This window comes from Anser brachyrhynchus, assembly GCF_964034855.1.
Source record: "Anser brachyrhynchus genome assembly, chromosome: 5".
NCBI classification, from domain to species: Eukaryota; Metazoa; Chordata; class Aves; order Anseriformes; family Anatidae; genus Anser; species Anser brachyrhynchus.
This window is the reverse complement of record NC_137699.1, coordinates 55,097,237-55,116,509: the sequence shown is the minus strand read 5'-3', so window position 1 is coordinate 55,116,509 and position 19,273 is coordinate 55,097,237. Positions and strand designations below refer to the sequence as shown.

Genomic DNA, 19,273 nt, shown 5'->3' with positions numbered 1-19,273 from the left:
TCTTCCCATATGAGTGACTGAGCCTACATTACATCCAACTGCAACTGGATCTAAGTCAGTGCTGATCTTCCAAAACCCGCGTCCTTGCACTTGGTCATCATTAAATACACCATAATGATAATACCCTTGAAAAACAAGCTAAAAGTGAGACTCCCACTTCACTTGACGGAGCAGAGGATGCTGGAAGCATTGGTTGTCTGCAGGATTTCTGATGCGCAAAGCACCTGGAAGGCTTCGAATAAATACACATGGCCACAGTTCTCACTGGTGTACAAATACTGAACTTCAAGACAAGTCACTTAGCAATAGGCTCAAAAGTCATTCCCCCCTCTTTCTCTGCACACACTTGCGGAGGAATGCAACCAAATTCCTGCGCTGAGCATCCAACAATGACGTGGAGAGCACGCACAGCAACTAAGGAAGGAAACAAACGGTTCTGTGAGCACTGCAGCTGAGGAAGCCACATTTCCCACGGGTTGTGCCTCATGATTAACTTCAGCTCTCACACGTGCTGCTCCCATGCCTTTTGCTCTATGAGAACCCGCAGTGACTCGCTGGTGTCTAACAACATGGCTTTTTTTAAAGTCTCCTCTTCATGCCAGGACACTCCTCGGTTCTGACTTCAACTGCGCAAACTGAACAGTGAGCTCAGAAGTTATTGGGCAAAACAAGAGAGAACAGATCAGAAAAGGCACAGCAGGAGAGCACCAGCCTCTTGATTTCAGCTTGTCACCATTAGAAACAAATGAAACCTAGGTAAAATAGACACCCCGTCTTACTAGGCAACATGGCATTTGGTATCAATGCCCATCCTTCATTTGGCAAGATGCATTAACTCATTTTCACACAATTTTTTTTTTGCAACACCTTTATTTTGTTAAGTGCCATGGAGAAGCCTGTGAGAACATTAACACACAGCCACATGTCGTGGCAGGAGAAGAGCGTGTACTGGATGCGGGCGCAGCCGCACGTCGGCGAGGACACCCCATGGAGTTCTTGCTCTCCAAGCTCCCACTTGCTCTCCCCACCCACCTGCACACAACGGGCACTCCCAAAGGCTGACAAGCCTGTTTGTTGGACCACGTTCAGGATGGGTTCGCTAAGTTTTATTAGCCCTCGGAGGAAAGGTGTAGCACAGCCACTCGTTTGCAGCCCTGCAGGAAAAATGCATCTGTCTCTCCAAGTCAGCAAATTGTTTCTAAGGACCGTGCTGGACTGGGGTAAAAACCCTCCCTTCTTGCTACCAGCCTTTTCTCGCGTTATGCGAACATAGCAGAAGAGTCGCACAGACGGTGGAGGTGGCAGGAGGGCGATAGAGGCTTCGTAGGCTGAAATTGCTGCATTGCTGAATTGAACATCCTGATGGTTTCAGCAAGGCAGGAACCTCTGAAACCAGCCTTGCCACAGGAAAACAAAAAAGGTCACAGAACCACAGCTCGAGGAGATAACAGAATCCAGGAGGACCACGTGGGGACAGCAAAGGGAACTGCCTCTTCTTCACACACCATCCCTTCCCTCCTCACACTGAACGAGGAAGGGAAGAAATGAGGAAGGGAAGATCAGTAGGATGTAGGCAGATGTGCAACTTCTGATGCTCCCAGACTTTGTAAGCATACCAAAAGCAGAGGCTGCCAGGAAATCCTAAGTATGGCATTTCCCAGTACTTCAGCTAAGTGCTCTTGGCTTCCTTAGGCCAGGTATTCCACATGCAGTGTGATAAATTTTGTCTAAGGGGGAGGTGAAGGAAGGGAGAAGGGAAAGGAGTTGTATTCTCTGAAGTCCAATGCTGAATTAAGCCCTTGAATGCTAAGTACTGCTGCATTAACTCACTCACTTCACTGTAGAAAAATCTACGGTTCCTGATTTGACTTCAGCATCTTATCCTTTAATATATACAGAGAAGGGATGAGGTCATTCTGCTCTCCAGCATATTACATTTCTTATGCCAAATATCGTAGGCAATGAAAGCATACTTCTTCCCTCCCTTGCTCCCCACCCCTAAAAATCATTACAGCCTTTTCTCTCCTAATCCTAAGATCCTAAGAACATTAGCAAGGATCCCCCACAGCAGCGGGATTTTTCTTGAATTAAGTCAGAACACCACGAAACCAAATAGTCTACTATCAGCAATCAGCACCATGAAAGGAGACAGGATGCCCTTCCTGGCATGGTGGGGATGTAACACCTCCGCGTTGTACCTCGCTGCTGCAGCAGAGGAGGAGAAAAAGAGAGACAATAAGGCAGTAAACCAACCACGAGCAAAGGAAAGCTCTTTCTATCCCCTAGAAGTGTTTGCAGAAGAAAGGACAAGGAGTCCATGCTGTACTCTTGTACACAGGCAGGGAACAAGCCGACCTGGCCCACTGTGCCTGTCGTTTCTTGGCGCACTGTGGCTCACTCACTTTGGTGCTTGCACCATCTGAGAGGTCTGACAGTTTCCCGAGCACTCCCTTCTTTACCATCCCCCTCCACACGAACTGAGCAAGAAGGAGCAGGGCACCAGCTGAGTCACAGGATCCCTTTCGCCTCCCATACCAGCAGAGCCTGGAATTGCCACAAGCTTAATGCTTCACATGCCACACCAGATAAATAAGCGCTCCCTTCCATCTCTGCCTTCCCCTCGCACTTCCAGCGAGCCCAGGGCAGCGGGCACGTGAAATTCTGCTCCGCTGCATTTCAGCGGCGTTCAGTCACGCTCGGCGTGTAACCCAGCAATCTGTTCAGACGTCGGAGTTCGGAGCCAGAGGAGCCCGGGGCAGAGCCCTGCTTACACCAACAGGACGGTTTGCCAGCCCAGCCCCGAGCTGCTTTCCAGAAGAGTGAGGACAGCAAAGCAGCCCCGGCGTAAGCTGTGCCACCGCACGTCCCTCTACCAGCACAACTTCAGCTGAACAGGGGAGCTGAGGACATCCTCCCCTCCCGCCTAGCACAGTGCTGGAAAGATTTCTGCACAGACCGGGCCAGAACAACACTTGAGCAGAGATAGTCGTGTGACACAGGAGATGCTCTGCTCCTGTGGAGGCCCTTGTTGCTACTAGAAACCAGATGCGGGAGGAGGGACAGAAGAGAAGCACAAACTGGTTCGTTTCTTTACCAGTTTGGCTACATCGCTTCTCTTGCATGCCTTTTAGCTGTGTGGGGAAGAGCAGGACCCCCCCGCACACCCCCTGCCCAGGGTGGAGTGAGCGCTAACCCAAACAGCTCCTTCCTACAGGCAGTCGTGTGCAGGAAGGCAGGAGGATAAAAGGTGGGGACACGAAGGGAACAGAGCTACACATAGGTACTCACCAGCAAAGAGGAGCACAGGGTGCTCAGATGCTTTCAAAAAAGCACCCTTTAACGCAGGGAGGGAGATCTACAAAAAGATGACCGAAGGACCCCAAGTGTAGCATTAACACAAACAGAGAAGGGAGATGTAGGGGAACGAGAAAGGGAGCAGAGGAAAGTACTTCTCCTCCGCCATCTAGAAAGAGGAGTTTCTGACCAAAATGGTGCCATCAGCCCCCTGAACGCTGTGGTCTTGTTTCCAGCCGTCTCTCTCTCTCGCAGCCTTTTCTTCTGCTAGCTGCCTTTCCGCAAGAATTCCTCACTAGAGGCAAAGGGAAGGGGACCCTCTTGGCTGACACGAGCAAACAACTGCATTGCTGATTTTCAGTCCCGCATCCTCGAGCAGTGAATTCAGAGATGTAAAACAGGAGCATTGATTTGGGGATGGGGGGTGGGAGAGCTCCGAGAAGAGAAACGCCCGAAAGCGATGCCTCCCCTCACCACCATTCGATCAGATGAAATGCTCTCTCCAAGTGGGTCTTTTGGGAGAGTTCCCCCCACACCCCAGCCCCAGTTTGCTTCTTACAGACCCCACAGGTTATCACGTCGTGCTTGGTGGACTCAGCGACCCCGAGGAGGGTTTGCAGCAGAGGCAGGAGCGCTAAAGCCTACGGAACGCGCCGGGAATGCAGAGGTAGAGCTGCTGCTGCAACCTCAGTTCACCCCTATTACTGGGGTACTGCAGGAGCTCTGAACACTTTGCATATTACGTGATGCAATACCCTGACAGAACAGGGTGAAATAAGGACAAAAGCAGCAGCCTTCGCAGCCTCAGTAATGTGCTTCACGGGGTTCGATCAATGCTGGAACCTGTGAGGAATTTCGGATGTGGCTCTCCATCTCCCCCTCCTCTCCCTTCTCCCTTCGGAACAGAAGAAGTCGAGACCCAGAACAAATCAATGTTATATAAAGAAAATAAAGAGCAGGGATTAGACATATACATGTGAAATCCTTCCAATTTTCAAAACACTGTTATGACAGTACACAAACAACTCGCCACAGTTTCTACCTCGGTGTAGAAATAAATGAGCAGCTGCATTGCCGTCTGGCCGCGTCGGTGGAACAATCCTGCCACCTCGTGGCCCCGGCACAGGAGAGGAAGCCACGAGAAGTGCCAAGCTCAGACAACAAAGCGCCTCGCTCAAGTGAGCGGCAACAGGAGGCGGTGGGGAGCGGGCAGAGACCGAAGCGAGGTGGGCCTGACCACTTTTTCTGGGTGGAATCACGTATAAAAGCAAACAAAACCCGTCTACTTAAAAGGCTGTTACGCCTTGGAAAAACTGTTTCCTCTCCTTGGCAAGAGGCAGCGTGCCACAGGCAGGAGAGGGATGGAGAGCCAGGGCACAGCCATGTTTTACAGCCCTCGCTGCACTCACCTGGGCAGGTACGTGGCCTCCTTTCAGACTTACTGTAGGAAGAGAGAGCACTAGAGCGACACAAAGGCTACTTCAACACTTCGTGAGTTAAAGGCGTGTGAAGATTTGGGCCTTAACTCCACTGTATCTACAGCAGGTGAGGCAAAAGTCTGGATGCAACTTCAAGGCAAAGAAAAACTGACCTCAGCTGGCAAGTTACCATGATCAGGAGCAAGACAAAATACCCTGCAGCAGGGGCAGGGTACCTCGAGCCAAGCGACCACACAGGAGGTCTCAGCTCCCACCCACCTACCTCCCCATAGCTCAGACTCCACTTGACCGTCACCTCGTCTCCTTTGGCAGCAGGGCCAGGGTAAGCATCCCTCACCCCCAGGCACCCTGAGGAAGGCCAGGTCTGAACGGCAGGGCTTGTCCTCCTAATTTCAGTGAGCCTTTAGACTGGCCCAGCCAAAAGCGGAGCTTGCTCCTTACCCCAGCACAGCACGAGGGCAGGGCTGAGCAGGCAGGCAGGAACAGGCTTGGCTGGATGGAAACCAGCGCCGATGAGGAAAGTCGCTCCCAGCCACACCTGGAGCCAGGGAGCTGCAGCCTCAGGTAGCAGAACGAAGGGATGAAACGGAGCGCCCCGCTGCCGTGAGATCTGACCCCTGCAAGCAGCCCTTGTGCCTGCTGACAGTTTTATTTCTCAAAGTGAAACGCACTAACACGCTAGCAAATAAAAGCAGCTATGTCCCATCTTAATCCTTCCCTTTGCATTGCCTGCATCTGAAGGTAAGTCCAAAGTCGAAGCTCCGGTGATGGTTCAAGACCTGACCCCCCTGCCTTTAGATCCTGCTGCATCAGCAAGAAAGCTGTACCGCAGACGCAGGTGTACTGACACATCCAGCACAGCTTCCGTAGCTTGTCAGAACCATCTTAAGCTGTTTACCAGGAAAGGCCTTTTGCTAGTATACACGTTTCCCTTAAAGCTTTTGCCAACGCAGGCTGGTTCCTGAAGTTGCGCCCTCAGCTGGTGCCGTTGCATCAGGAGAAAGGCTGGGCTGGGCTTTCGGCACGGGGAGCGGGGCTGTCGGCGGGGCCTGCCAGGAGGAAGGGAAGGGAAGGGAAGCCTCCCTTGCTGACGTGTGCCTCAGGGGCCACGTGGATGCACACCGTGAGGACGCACGCAGAGGACTCTGGGGAGAAAAGACCGCTTCTTGCACGTGCAACGCATTTAAGCTCCAGCTAGAGATTTGCTCTGCCCCGGCATCAATGCTGCTTTCCTGGAGGGGTGGCACACCTGTACCTGCAGAGAGCCCCGGGCGCCTCATATGTGCCACAGGGGAGAAGGATGAGGGAGATCTGACAGCCCAGGGGAATCTGCACCTTTGGGACCCAGCACCAAATAGGCAGAACCACTCAGACCACTAACCTACGAGGATATGGGATCTGAACAAAGATGGATCATCCAGCAGTGCAAATCTGACCCTAAATCAGAGAGGCACTTGACTGCATCAAATGTAATGATCTAGAGGTTGGGATCCCATGTAAGACCATAAAGCAGCACACGGTACCTGCTGGCAGGGAGGGAATACTCGGTCCCACATGTGACCTTCCAAGATGCAGATAAGAAAGTGAACGTGGGGTAAATGAATAGAGCACGTGCCTAACAAGAGCAGGCTTACGGCAGAGCAGTTCTTTGCACGATTCAGTACAGTGCTCCCAATTCGGTACAAGGAGTGCCAAAGCCAGAGGTACCCCGCTATCAGACCGTGGCTTGAGTTAACTCTGCAGAGAAGCTACAGCCTCAGATTACATACTTCAAGGCAGGAACATGCCCAAGCAATGCAAGTAGCAACATTATCAATGTACTTGTCACAACGGGTAGAAGATTTAAAAAGTTATTTGATCAGATGGTTCAATGCAAGAGACATTACCTTGGATTAGAAGAAGCCTCCCTCACGCAGACTTTATTATGGAAATTGCTACTTTTTGCACTCCTAAATAATATCTGATTCCATGCATCATTTCCAAAAGCCACAGATTCATAGAATGGCTCGGGTTGGAAGGGACCTTAAAGACCACCCAGTTCAACCCCCCTGCCATGGGCAGGGACGCCTCCCACCAGCCCAGGTTGCCCCCAGCCCCATCCAGCCTGGCCTTGAACACCAGGGATGGGGCACCCACAGCTTCTCTGGGCAGCCTGTGCCAGCGCCTCACCACCCTCTGAGTGAAGAATTTCCTCCTGACCTCTAATCTAAATCCCCCCTCTTTTAGTTGAAAGCCATTCCCCATTGTCCTGTCATTGACTGAGCAAAAAGTTGCTCTCCATCTTTTTTATAAGCCCCCTTTAAGTACTGAAAAGCTGCAGCGAGGTCTCCCCAGAGCCTTCTCTTCTTCAGGCTGAACAGCCCCAGCTCTCTCAGCCTTTCTTCATTCACTACTATGGAAAAAAAAAAAAAAGTTTGACACTAACAACAGAGCCAGTGTGGGGAAACAGACTCAGACTAGCAGTCTCACGGAAGGTTCATCCTAGGTCTCGTACCTAGAAACATTTCTCAACTCCTCATCCACATGTCATGCTGTATATGCTGAAATTCGTTTTGTATTATACCAGCAGCATGAAAACACAGCTTTCTGAACAAGTGAATAAAGTAATTCATGGAAGAAGCGGCCTCATATGCAAAAGCAAACAAAAACCTACCAGAAAACCTAACACAGAGCAGCCACTCTGGGTGAGCAGACTACTCAAAGGCCAGATCAAGCAGCCTGCTGTCAGCCAGCCTCAGAAGCTGCCAGCGAACACCCAGACACAAAGCCCTCTAAAGAGGATGAAACCTTCCACAGGGTTCATTTCCCACCCTCAACAAGATTTTGAAGGCTCCTGTCTAACCCCAGAACTGTTACGTTGCCCACTGTGCTAGGAAGACGAACTAATAAAAGCACTGTATCAGAGCCAAGCTTCTTAAACAGCACGGATAATTCCGCTACGCCACGACCCAGGGCTTTTGTGCAGCATGAGGGCACACGCACAGAAGGGGTGTGTGGGAACAGAATAGCCATCGGGCTAAATTACAGCTCATTATTGTTGTTACTGATAATAAAACCCATCGCGAGAGAGTAGGAGCCATGCTGACCCCCTTTCTAATGCATACAAAAGCCAGAGAAATGAACAATTTGTCCCTTAGCCACCTCCTTGAAGAACGTCACTCGGGCGGATAGGACGCATCGGGCAGGCCAGCAGACAGCGAGGGGAGAGAAGCCGGAGTCACGCTGCGGAGCTGCCCACGGCTGCTGGAAGGCAGCGATGTGCTGAGAGCATGGAGCTGCTCGGGCAGGGCACAGACCTCCAGGTGCGGCCACCAGCCTCCAGCTCCGCGGCAGCTGGAGCAGGAGAAGCCTCTGCTCTGGGATGGTGGGGGGGTTAGTCACAAAAGCAAGGCTTCTTGGTTTAATGTGGGGGTTTTGGTGGTTTGGTTTTGGGGTTGGGTGGTTGGCTGCTGGCCTCCCTCACTTCCAAGCACAGCCAGATGAATGAAGGAAGTCTGGAGCAGATACTGGTTCTCAGCTACCCAGAAGATCTCTGCACTCGAGTGAATAAGAAGCTGTGAAACTAGGTGGAAAAGGATAGGGACTAAGTGAAGGCAGCTTGATGTTGGACGGGAACTAATCTTCATTGTATTTTCTGAAGTACTTCTCAGATGCTTTTGTTCCTTCTACATATGCAGTTAAAAACCCATTTTGAGATGTTTGGGACTGGCCCCTTCTGAGAAGGGGAGGACCTTTTGACAGCAGCACTCTTTGCACTATGGCACCGGGGCGCTGAGAATCAAAATTTACATCTCAAACTTGCTTGGAAAGGCTCCATTATCCCCTGGGTGCAAGCAAGTTGGAAGGAAGCAGAACAGAGACGAGACAAACACATCCAACGCACAGGGGACTGCGTAACCTAAAGGGAACGACTTACCTCGAGGGTGGCTGTGGCTCTAACCCCCAGCTGTCTGCCCCAATCTCTCGAAATTCCTCCCCTTGCTTGCTGCAGGAACAGGTCAGCTGCTGGACTAAAGCAGCTGCTTCTTCACTGAGCATGGCAGGCCATGAACTAAGGCAACAAACAAGTACCTGCCGCAGGTTAAGTCGAAGTGGAATTCCTGGTACCCCAGACAACATGAAAACATGATATGTGGTCACTGCTTTTAGCCAGGATTTAGAAGCCCAGTCCTTACTCAAGTTATTATTTATTACTTCCGATGCTTGCCATGCTAGGAAACTCATAACTACCCCTACCATCATGTGAAAGTGCATGAGAAGCATATGATTGGAAAATAACTTGAATGGGGAGGGCAAAAATAAGAGTACAGGAAAAATAATTAGCAGGAGTGGTTCCTAATTAGAGCAAAGAATGCTAGAACAAACATTATGGAGAGGGAAGCTCTGGCACATGTTCTTGAGAAAGTCTGGCTGCTCTGCCTCCTGCACTAGCACCTCTGTAAAGGTCACACTCAGCAGCAGGATGAATTCATCACAGCAAACTTATGCCCGTGACGTCCTCAAGCATTCCTCAGTGAAAGACGCATCCCACAAGAGCTCCTCCCTGCCTGCACACAGCTCCCATCGCATCCCTTTAAACGTGCTCCTGTTGGTGCTTTTGCTGACCGGCCTGCTCCAGGACAAAACGGTTCCCTTCCAGACCCTGACCCTTCTTACTCCTCCCTCAAAGCTACAGTAAGAGACACGAGGTCAGGAAAAAAAGACCTACCCTGAAAGGCTCAGAGCCTGCCATTCCCACTAAAGCCAGCAAGACTGGAGCACGCTCAGCCCGGCCCAGGGCTGGGCCCGAGCAGCACTGCGTAGCTGCAGCCTGCTAGTTCTTGTTACACTGGTCCTACAACTTACACAGCGCCTATCAGGCTGGCTAGGACTGCTCCCAAACGCATTTCAGATCAAGGCTTGCTGCCAGGGTGACTCTTAACAGTGCTATCATCACTCCATTACATCCACGTCACCTCGTCTCTAAACTTCTCTTAAAAAAAAACCACACGCGTTTCTTCCCAGTGCCAGCTCTGGTTCGGTCCCTGCAGTCGCAACCATGGTGGCAGCTGGCATTTTCAAACTGGGTCATCTCGACACGTTTGGAGGCCTGTTTCTTACTGCAGTGAAAAAGAGGAACAAACAGGTGGCAGGAGAGAACAAGGCACATGAAGAAACTGGTGACTGCCCCCCCCCCTCCCAGCACAGCAGCAAAAATTCCTCTGGGATTACACAGCTACCTTAGATAAGACGCCCTTTTCCTGGATACTCTCCAACACATTTCTCTTTCTTTGGGGGTTTTGGGGGAATTTGGGGTTTTATTTTTTTCTTTGTTTGAAAAAGTCCACTGTACCTTGGGTGAAATGCACCCCAAACGCACGCGCACACACCAGTCCTTTCGAACTAAATTGCTTTCCCGGCTCTAATACAAACCACTGCTGTGAAAGGGTTAAAGCCTCATCTTCATTTAAATATGCATCCAGGATCCAGAAATATCAACCTGCAGTAATAATGATGAAAGAGCTGCTCTGAGATTTCCACACGGCATTGCAACAGCAACGAGCACAGCAGCTGACAAACAAAGGGGGAACTGCAGCTAAGTTTGAGGCAACCCAGCCGTTTCTGGGATACACCCAGAGCCTTTGAAGCCTGCTATCTTTTTTTGCTGTTGGTAAGATCGACACTTTAAGCATCAAAAGTTGCCTCAGCTGAAATGAAATGCTGCCTACCTTCATATTTGAGCATTTTCTTAAGTGCAGCAACTGCAGCTTCTGGTAGAAGTGGCCATGGCTGTATTATTTCTATAGCTACACTCAAGCAGAATCCTAAATTAAACACCAGTTATCTCATTTCTGGATTCATGGACTTGTATTCTTCAGCTATGGTATTTGCATCCAAGCTTCACAGCTGCCAGGTTCGCTGCATAATATGAAATTTGGATTAGGGATAAACATAAACCCAATTCTGCTCTTCCATTAATCCTTTTTGCTGTCACTGGGACAGCCAAATTGGTATTTCTAGGGAAGGAATGGAAGGAACACATACAAATAGAAAGATCAGAAGTGTTTTTTGACCTTTTTTGCCTTTTTTTTTTGCGGGGGGTTGTTTGTGGGGTTTTTGTTTTGTTTGTTTCCTTTCTGTCTTCCCTGGAAGCAAGAAAAGGTGAGCATCTAGCTGCAGGCAAGAATTATAACCCCTGAAGTCCACCCCTTAGAGACCTGGAAGCTTTGGATCTACCTGGCAGCTATTTTTACGGCTAACATTTTTCTTATTCTCAAAAAAAAAAAGGGGGGGGGGAACACTAACAAAAACCCTCAGACACGAACAAGAAGAAAAACCCCAAACAACAAAAAGCGCAATACACACGCTCCATCTTACAAAACCTCCCACTGCACTCAGCCAGCCCCAAACAAAAAAGCCTAAGCTCGGCTCAGAGTTCAACACCACTTTTCCCTCTGGTGGCAGAGCCCGAGCTGCTCCCACTCTCCCACCCCAGAGCCAAGGGGGCTGCGCTCTCCGTGCCAGCGCAACCTTCTGTGGGGTTGCGTTATAAACCAGATCACTGGGTCGTAACCCTCCAGCAAGGGGGATTGGAGGGAAGGGGGGAAATCATCAAAACCACAGTTCCAGCTATTTCAAAGGCCTTGCTTGCAGCATGTTGGAGAGGAGGGACAAAGCAGCTTTGCTGCTGCTGAACACACGCGGGACTCCATCCTCCTCCTTGCTGCTGCAGGGGGCACAGGGCTGCGTTGGTTCCTGGGTACCTCTGAAGCATGAATCCCATTTCACATGCATCCTGTTAAACAGAGGCTTCATTTTTAAAGGGGAAATTTTAAGATCGCTTTCCCCAGTCTCGTCTCTCCCATTTGTGGTTTTCCGCTCACATTTATTTATTGCTAGCGCACCCCGTGCCCCAAGGAAATGAGGAAAATGAGAACTGATGATGGCAGTTAATGGAGTCGTATGTCCACACAGATTCCACAGGCCAAAATAAGTGAGCCGAGGGTGAAAGGATACGTGGAAGCAGAAGCCCTTCTTGGAGCCATTTGGCTCGGCTACCCACTGAAAACAGAAACTCAACACAGAGCGTGTTGAGCCTTCTCAAAGCCATGCTCAGCACCCTGAGAAGACAAATATTGTCCTGTCCTCTATTCTGTCGTTTTAGGTTCGAAAATCCAGATAAAGGTGATTTTCAAGCTCGTGTCACATCCTTTTAAAAGAAAAGGGAAGAATAACCACAGCCTGTTCTATGCAAAGATTAACCCTCGAACCACAGCTCGAGACAGCCTCTAGTCACTTAGAAGCAGCCAGCCCTCCGAAATCCGGGGATCCACCTCTCCGTGGCACCTGAGGATGGTTACCAAAACTCTCTCACCCACGAGGCAGTGGCTGGCAGGCTAACAACCAGCACACGCTCACAGCCTCCGGCAGGACCCAGGCTTTGAGCTCCCAGAGGCCAACTCGGCGCTCCCAGGGCCGGGGCGCCGCTGTTGAGCGGGGACAGGTCCCTCCCCTTGCCAAAACGCACCCCACAGGGTTAACGTCCCCAGTAACCATAGCAACCAGCACTTCTTTCTCCATCAGAGCCTCAGCTGGCACGCTGCTGCCTTCCCAGGATCGGGTTTTGCAGCACGTTTAAGGACCCCCCCCAGCCCCTTTTGTCCCCACAGCCGGGGGGGGTTGGCTGAGCGCACGGCGAGGGTGCCGGAGCGCCTGCTGCTCTGTGCGACCGGCATGCCTCCGTCCCCAGGTGCCCTGGGCACATCCACCATCCTGCCCGGGGAAAAGGGGGCTGGCTGCGGTCTCCCCAGGCACACTGAAGCGGGCACAAGGAGACGTAGGGGCAGTCCTGCAAGCAGGGTAACAGAGGGAGGGCTGGGGAGCGCCCGGAGCTGGGGCACTGCTCGGCCATCAGGTCGAACGGAAGAGCAGGGGACCCAGCTGGCAGCCGTGACCTGCCCTCCCAGGGGTGCTGGGGACAGGGCCGCCTCTTCAGCACCACCCAGAAGCTGCAAGTCCACGGGGGACACCCACCAAAACATCCCCACGTCCCGATAACGGTGAGGAACCAAACCCCACATCCAGGGCACGTGCGTGCTGTCAGGAAGAGAGCAGACAAATGACTTTCAAAACAGAGCTTATCGCAAGCTAAACAATACAGCTTTCTCCTCTCGTAGTTCACCTCTGAACTACAGATGCATAAAAGCACTCATCGCATCCTATTCTCCTGCCTGCTTTCCATCCCTTCCTCCTGGGCAGCCGCAGCATGCCAGCACTTGCTTATTTCCAGACCAACCCAGTGCCACTTTTATGGTTCCACCCATTGGAGCACTTGGCACAGCGATAGACACTGCTGCGGTATAAATAGCTTCATGCTGGCCCAGCTAACTCCTGTGCAGGATCTCCACAGCATCATTACAATGCATTTTTCACTCCCTGCCTCTCCCTCCCCACCTCCCACGTGCCAGACAAAGAGTGCGGATGCCCGTCTCCCACCGAGCTGTTCCTGACCCCCCTCTGGCAACTGTTATGACCCCCTGAAAGAGGAGCCCGACAGGAGATAAGGACCACGCTGGCAGCGTTCAGCTTTGGGATCAATATGGGGCAGGGCAGTAAGCGGTTTGTGCAGGATTAATGGTTAACAAGGCACAGGATAAGAAAGTGAGCAATGTGCCAACAGATACTTTTGTGTGTGTTTTTGTTGTTGTTTTTTTTTTTTTTTTTTCCTCTTTTTAAATCTTCTCTACCATACCCATTATTTTGTGGCATCCAGGCAATCAATTCCTCCAACGTGCCAGCACATGGGACGCAGACAACCCGTAACCACCTGCGTGAGCCTGGAGCAGCAGGCATGCAGGTCCCCACCAGGCTGTCAGGGCAGACTCGCTGGTCCTTCCAGGGCTCGTTCCAGCAGCTTACAGAGGACCCGCAGACACGCACCTCTGCCAAACATCAGCACGCACAGCTCTGGGCACTGTCTCAGGGCTGCTCGCAGGTTTCTGTGGCACCTGGGTACTGGAGGTGGATCCCAGGAGGCCGCACTGATTCCACAGAACCGCTCTGCTCGTGGGACCCACCAGCTCTGAGCCATCGCTAGCGTGTGCTGCAGTAACTTCCATCTTCACACGGAGCCCCAGGAACACAGCAAAGCCCTAAGACTCTTACCACAAGAACAGGATGGATGAAATCCTAGCTAGGATTCACAGCATTTACAGACCAAGGGGCCATGCCAACTTTCTGGAGACCCCAACTCCTTCCGCTCCTACTTTATAGGGCCAATGATTTCCTCCTCCCAGGATAATACACATCACAAAAGCCCGTGGTTTAAAAAGGCATCAAGAAATAGGGAATCCTTCACTTCCCTGGATAACTTCCAATAGTCAATCAAAAAAATTAAAAAACACACACTCAGGAATTTTATTTCAGTCTCTGTGGACTTTTCTTGCAGCCCTTTATTTACATTATATACATCTTTTACTATGTCAAAATTCTCCTTTGAGAAAATTCAACAGTCCCCTTTTAGTCTCTACTCAGTAAACTGAACAGATGGAGTTTGCTTCGTCTTCAGTTTTCAAAACATTTCAGTAGCTCCCATTCTCCATTCTTTTCTCACATTTTCCATACTAAAGCTGCTATTCTGGCGTGTTTTTTTTTTTTTCCTGAATGCTGCAGGATTCAGAGGCAGTAAACCACTCCAGTTACCACCTCATTCTTTATCCCACATCACCCTTTGGGGCCAAGCACGATGCTGGGAAGCCCTTGCCAAATTACCTACCCGCTGTGCCCCTAGAATTGCACTCCAAGCTACTTCTTTCCAAATATTAGTCTTGATAAGGTAAGGCCAGAGCTTTCAGCACTGAGACTTGTAACTCTGCAGTCAGGTCATTAAGAACCCACTACACTGGCATCAGTCCAAGCTAGGAAAAAGACCCAAAGCATTCTGTAAGACTAGTGGCAGTGTTCGCTTTATTTACCATCTTGTCAACCTACGGCTTACCCCTCAGTTTCTCTCCACAGCAATCCCGTATCAACTCCATATCGTTGATGGAAGTGTGGATCATCAACCCTATTAGGCATTCTCACAGACCCCATTTAATTAGCATTCACCGTCAGCAAATGCCAAGACTGGTAAGTGAACACCAGAACAGCTGAAGAGACTTCCTTTCCCCTGATGCTCCTTCTTCATAAGCCATGAAGCAGATTAGGGAACTTTGCATGCCATACACCAAATGCCCTACAGACTTTGCAGAGCACTGCAGTGCTTCGTTCTTCATAGTTCATTTTTGGCTAACGCCAGGCAGAGGTAGGAATGACTGATACTTCCTTCGGTATTGTCAGCTCAATTTGAGCTAAGACAAAGAAATGTCCACTCTTACCTTGTTCTTGTTCTCTCCCTCCCTGCAGAGCTGCCCTCTCCCCACCTGCTGGAGAGTTCCTACCACCCCCAGGCCCCCTCAGCCACCTCTCCCGGTGATCCTTGGCTGCTTGCTGCTAGCAGATTGACAACCACATCCCCACACCCAGCTAGGTGCCTGGGAGATATTTGTATGTCACGTATTGCACAAGAGGATCATACTTCTCTCCCCCAAACACTGTATGAAATATTCATTCATTTTTTTCCTGTATCTTTTTGGAAGGTAAAATCACTGATGTGCCTACGCTGTTACTAAAATTTTAATCAAGTCTTATGAGAAATTTTTCCTTGCCCTCACATTCACAAGTTTTCCCCAACTTTTGTTGTGCCAGCAACAGTCAACTGCTACCTAGTTTTTAAATCAGTCATACTACGTTTTTCATTTCTTAGGTTCATGACATCTTAACAGATATCATATCCTTTTTACTCTGTAATATACTTGCATATTTTGTGCCAGTTACCACGATACTGAGTTGAAGATTTTACTGTTCCACTAATCCTTTCTTTTCCTCCTCCATTCTCTCTTCTGTCTCCAAGAAACCCACTTCCTATCAGACAAAAACTAAATGTTCCAAAGCACAGCTGAGATTCAGAAGACTCTCAGACTTGAGAGGCAGCTACAGGAATCCTGTGTCACAGGTGACCCGTGCAGTCTTGCCTCCTGGTGGAGGCATCAGTTTTTTGCTCTTATACCCCTTCACAGGTTTCCAGCTGTAGATAACTGTCAAACGTATCCCTCTGCTCATCAGTCTTACTTAGTTCAGCACGCAATAGCCAGCAGAGAGCAGACAAGACACCACTGGTAAGGGAGAAAGCAAACATGATCTTTGCAAAGCCCTTTTTATCTGCAGATCATAGTACTATTATCCTTTTATAACTCAAGGGGCAACTTCCTCAGTGGACCAAATGCCCCAGGGCAGATCCCAGCCACTTCTTGACCGAGCCAGTTTATGCAGCCTCCGCTGCCTTAATTAGCAGAGGCCTCACAATGGTGCTGTGATGCATCTCAGCCCCTGGGCCTAGGGAAAAGCCGTCTATCAATTTAATACTGCCACCACAAACATCTGCAGAGGACAGGCACGTAAGATTCTTATTCTTGGTCCCAGATTCAGAAAGAAAAAAAGGTACAAGCATAAAATCAAAAATAGCCTCTTTCAGCTGCCTCCCCTAAAAACGTTTAGCTTTAGTTACTGCATTCAAACAGCAGCCCTTTAATCAAGGAGTCCCACTTATTCATGAGGATAACTGTAGCTAGACAAACCTTTCAAACACTAGTTCTGCCATCTGGCAACAGCACTGAGACTAGTTCCCAAATACACACACAGAGCCGGTAATTGCCCTCACGTGGAATTCCAAGGCACTACAATTGTTCTGGCATTTAAACCTCCATGAGCTCCAGATGTGAATTTTATTTGTGGCTTTATCAGAAAAAGGTACTACAAATTGCCATAGATTTCTGCCACCCCATAATTCTAAAACACTTTTCATTTTGCTCTCAGCAGTTATTTCTGTCATCTTCTATGGCACCAGCAAACAAGATCATGTAGGCCTGAGAGTAAGTATCTTAAAGAATTCATGCCAAGAAAAAAAGTGTCACATTTCTCCTGCTTTCCCTGCTTCCATGTATTTGCTACACTGAACAACTGCCTGAAGGGAACAAAGTTCTTTTTGGAGGGTTGCTTTGTAGGCTTTTCTTTTTTTCCAGTGCTCAAATTAATTTCAAAGCATAATGAAAAGGTCACAGACATAACCTCTCTACTGGAAGTGGCACCTTCACATTCTTTAAGTGATACACTTATGAGAAATGGAGAAAGAAGAATTTGAAGAGACTTACATTTTGCTTCAGAGAGATTCTGATTAGGCGACCAGACCAGCATGCCGAGGTTCTCCCTCTCCTGACTTCGTCTTGCAAGTTTGGCTTAAGAGAAAGCAGATACAATCCAAGTTATAGAGAAAGTCGTTTCAGATGCAAAATGTATACAACAGTAACTTATCACACATCTGCAGCTTTTAATCAAGCCATGAAACCCATCTGCAGAGTCAAAAGCCGATCTTCTCATTCAGACCTGAGGCTTTTCCTTGTGTTTTTTTTCAATGCATCACCCCCTGTATAACATGACAGATACCACACACTCACTCTTTCATGCAGCGCACTAAGAAGCATATGTTAGATCTAAATTAAAAGTTAATTAATGTTTCTCTTCCAGCATACTTGATTATTTTTTCTTCCAGCCACTGTTAAATGAAAAAGGGAGGAGCTAGGCTCAGGCAGCAGGCTCCAAGCCCTTAGTGTCAGGAGACCTTACCGTGCACTTAGATTAACGCTTCAGGGTAGGCACACGGATGAGCCTTCCAGATTTCACTTCCAAGAGCCTTCTCCCAGATCCATCCCAAGAGCCCTGCTGTGCCGCCCTCCCCCGTATATCCGCACGCCCACCAGAGGACCACTGGGTGTCCCAGAGCAGAATCAGGCCCTCTGCTCAACCCATTCAGAGCAGCTCTCGTGCATCACGCCCACTGTCTGCGCACACCCACGCTCCTGAAAACGAGTCCGTTTTTAGCCAACCTAACACTTGTTGAGCATGAGAGCACTGAAAGTCTGAAGTGAAGAACCACAGCTGCGCGTACTTTGAAGAGGAACCTCAAGGTAAAGGTTAAGTTTCAACAACAAGTTCTCGTGAATCTGCTGTTCTTGGGTGATGAGCAGTCAGAAGAGGAGGAGGAGGAGAAGAGAAGAGAAAGAAACTTGCCCTGTTGAGTCAGCACGCCCAGCCAGCTCAACCACCCGCCCTGGCCAAGAGCAACTTGCAGGTCCTGTTATGAACGGGTGCCTACAGTACTACTTCCACTACAGAACTTCGTAATGCTGAAGGTTTATGCAATGTTTCAACACGACGCTATTCTCTCTGTGCTGCACAACGAGAGACAACCACCATTTCACGATGCGCTGAAAAACACCACAACAGGTGAGGAAAGTTCTGCATCTTCTGACGGAAGACGCAATGCCAGGACCCTCCTCTCTCGTGGCACGGGTATGAGATCAGGACATTATCTGCTCCTCTGTCTCCGCTGTGGCAGAAGCAGAAGCCTGCCAGCACCCAGCCTTCTGAACAGATCAGAAAGTTCAACTATTACAATGCTATGAGCACTCACAGGTTGATTACTGTTTTTAACACTAGATCTGCTCAGCTTATAACATTTAGGAATAAATGACAAAAATACTTTAATGAGTTTAAAGTAAAAACATGCATATATAGCAAAAATAGCATGCATAAAAAAACACGCCAATAGCATATTTACACTGAACTAAAATTTTTACTTTCAGCTACCCAGAGTCTACCTTATTTCTCAAGCCTTGCCAGAAAACAAACTTATTTTCACCACTGATTTCTTAGGATTAATATCCAAAGATCATTATAATCTTTTAAAAAAAAGGAAAAGGCTGTGTAAAAGGGTAGCAACTGCACACCTAAGGTATTCTGTGCCCTGTGCACAATCATTACTTTCTACACTAGGCAGAAAAACAGGACTGAGAAAAGGCAAGAGATGGGGGGTGGAGACTGGGGCTATATATAGAACAGAAAAGGTGTCTGAATTTATAATTACATTTCTTGAACTTTACCAAAAAAACCTTCATACTTCTGGGATTAAATTTTACTTTTGCCCCATACCAAGTCTAGGTCAGAAATGCAAAGGAAAATGCAGCTTTAAGCCTCTCTATCAAATTTCACTCCTCACTCTCCCTGCAGCAGAGTCTGTCCTGCTATTTAGTTCATTGCAGGGTCTGAAATATACAGAAAGAAGGCTCTCTCCTCACTTGGCATTACATTGAAAAGCACTTCCACATCCCATAAAAATACTCAAGGGCAGAAATCATCAGGCAGGCCTCCAGAAGCTAAACCCTCCCAACCCCAATCCCACACCCCTCCCCGCGACAGTAACCCACCCCCATTTAGGAGTCTGGCGCCCGAATTCTGCCAGCAAGCCTTCACACCCTGGCAACCCATCAGCCTGGCTCACTAAACCGGCCAAAACGCCTAATCCAGGACAAGGGAAAGGGTCTCCCCCTGGCGCAGCAGGCTGACACGCCAGGAGGCTGCCACACACGGCACAGGGCAGCCCGGCTGTCCCCTCAGCAGGCTGCTCC

The 19,273-nt window shown here is 49.4% G+C and overlaps 1 protein-coding gene across 1 annotated transcript in view; it reads right to left on the bottom strand.

Moving 5' to 3' along the window:
* RCOR1 (REST corepressor 1) overlaps positions 1-19,273 on the bottom strand; it is an 84,269-nt gene that overhangs the window by 25,191 nt on the left and 39,805 nt on the right. Inside the window, exon 3 of the mRNA XM_080593964.1 lies at positions 16,961-17,044. Coding sequence (XP_080450090.1) covers positions 16,961-17,044 — 84 coding nt within the window. The remainder of the gene's footprint in view (positions 1-16,960; positions 17,045-19,273) is intronic.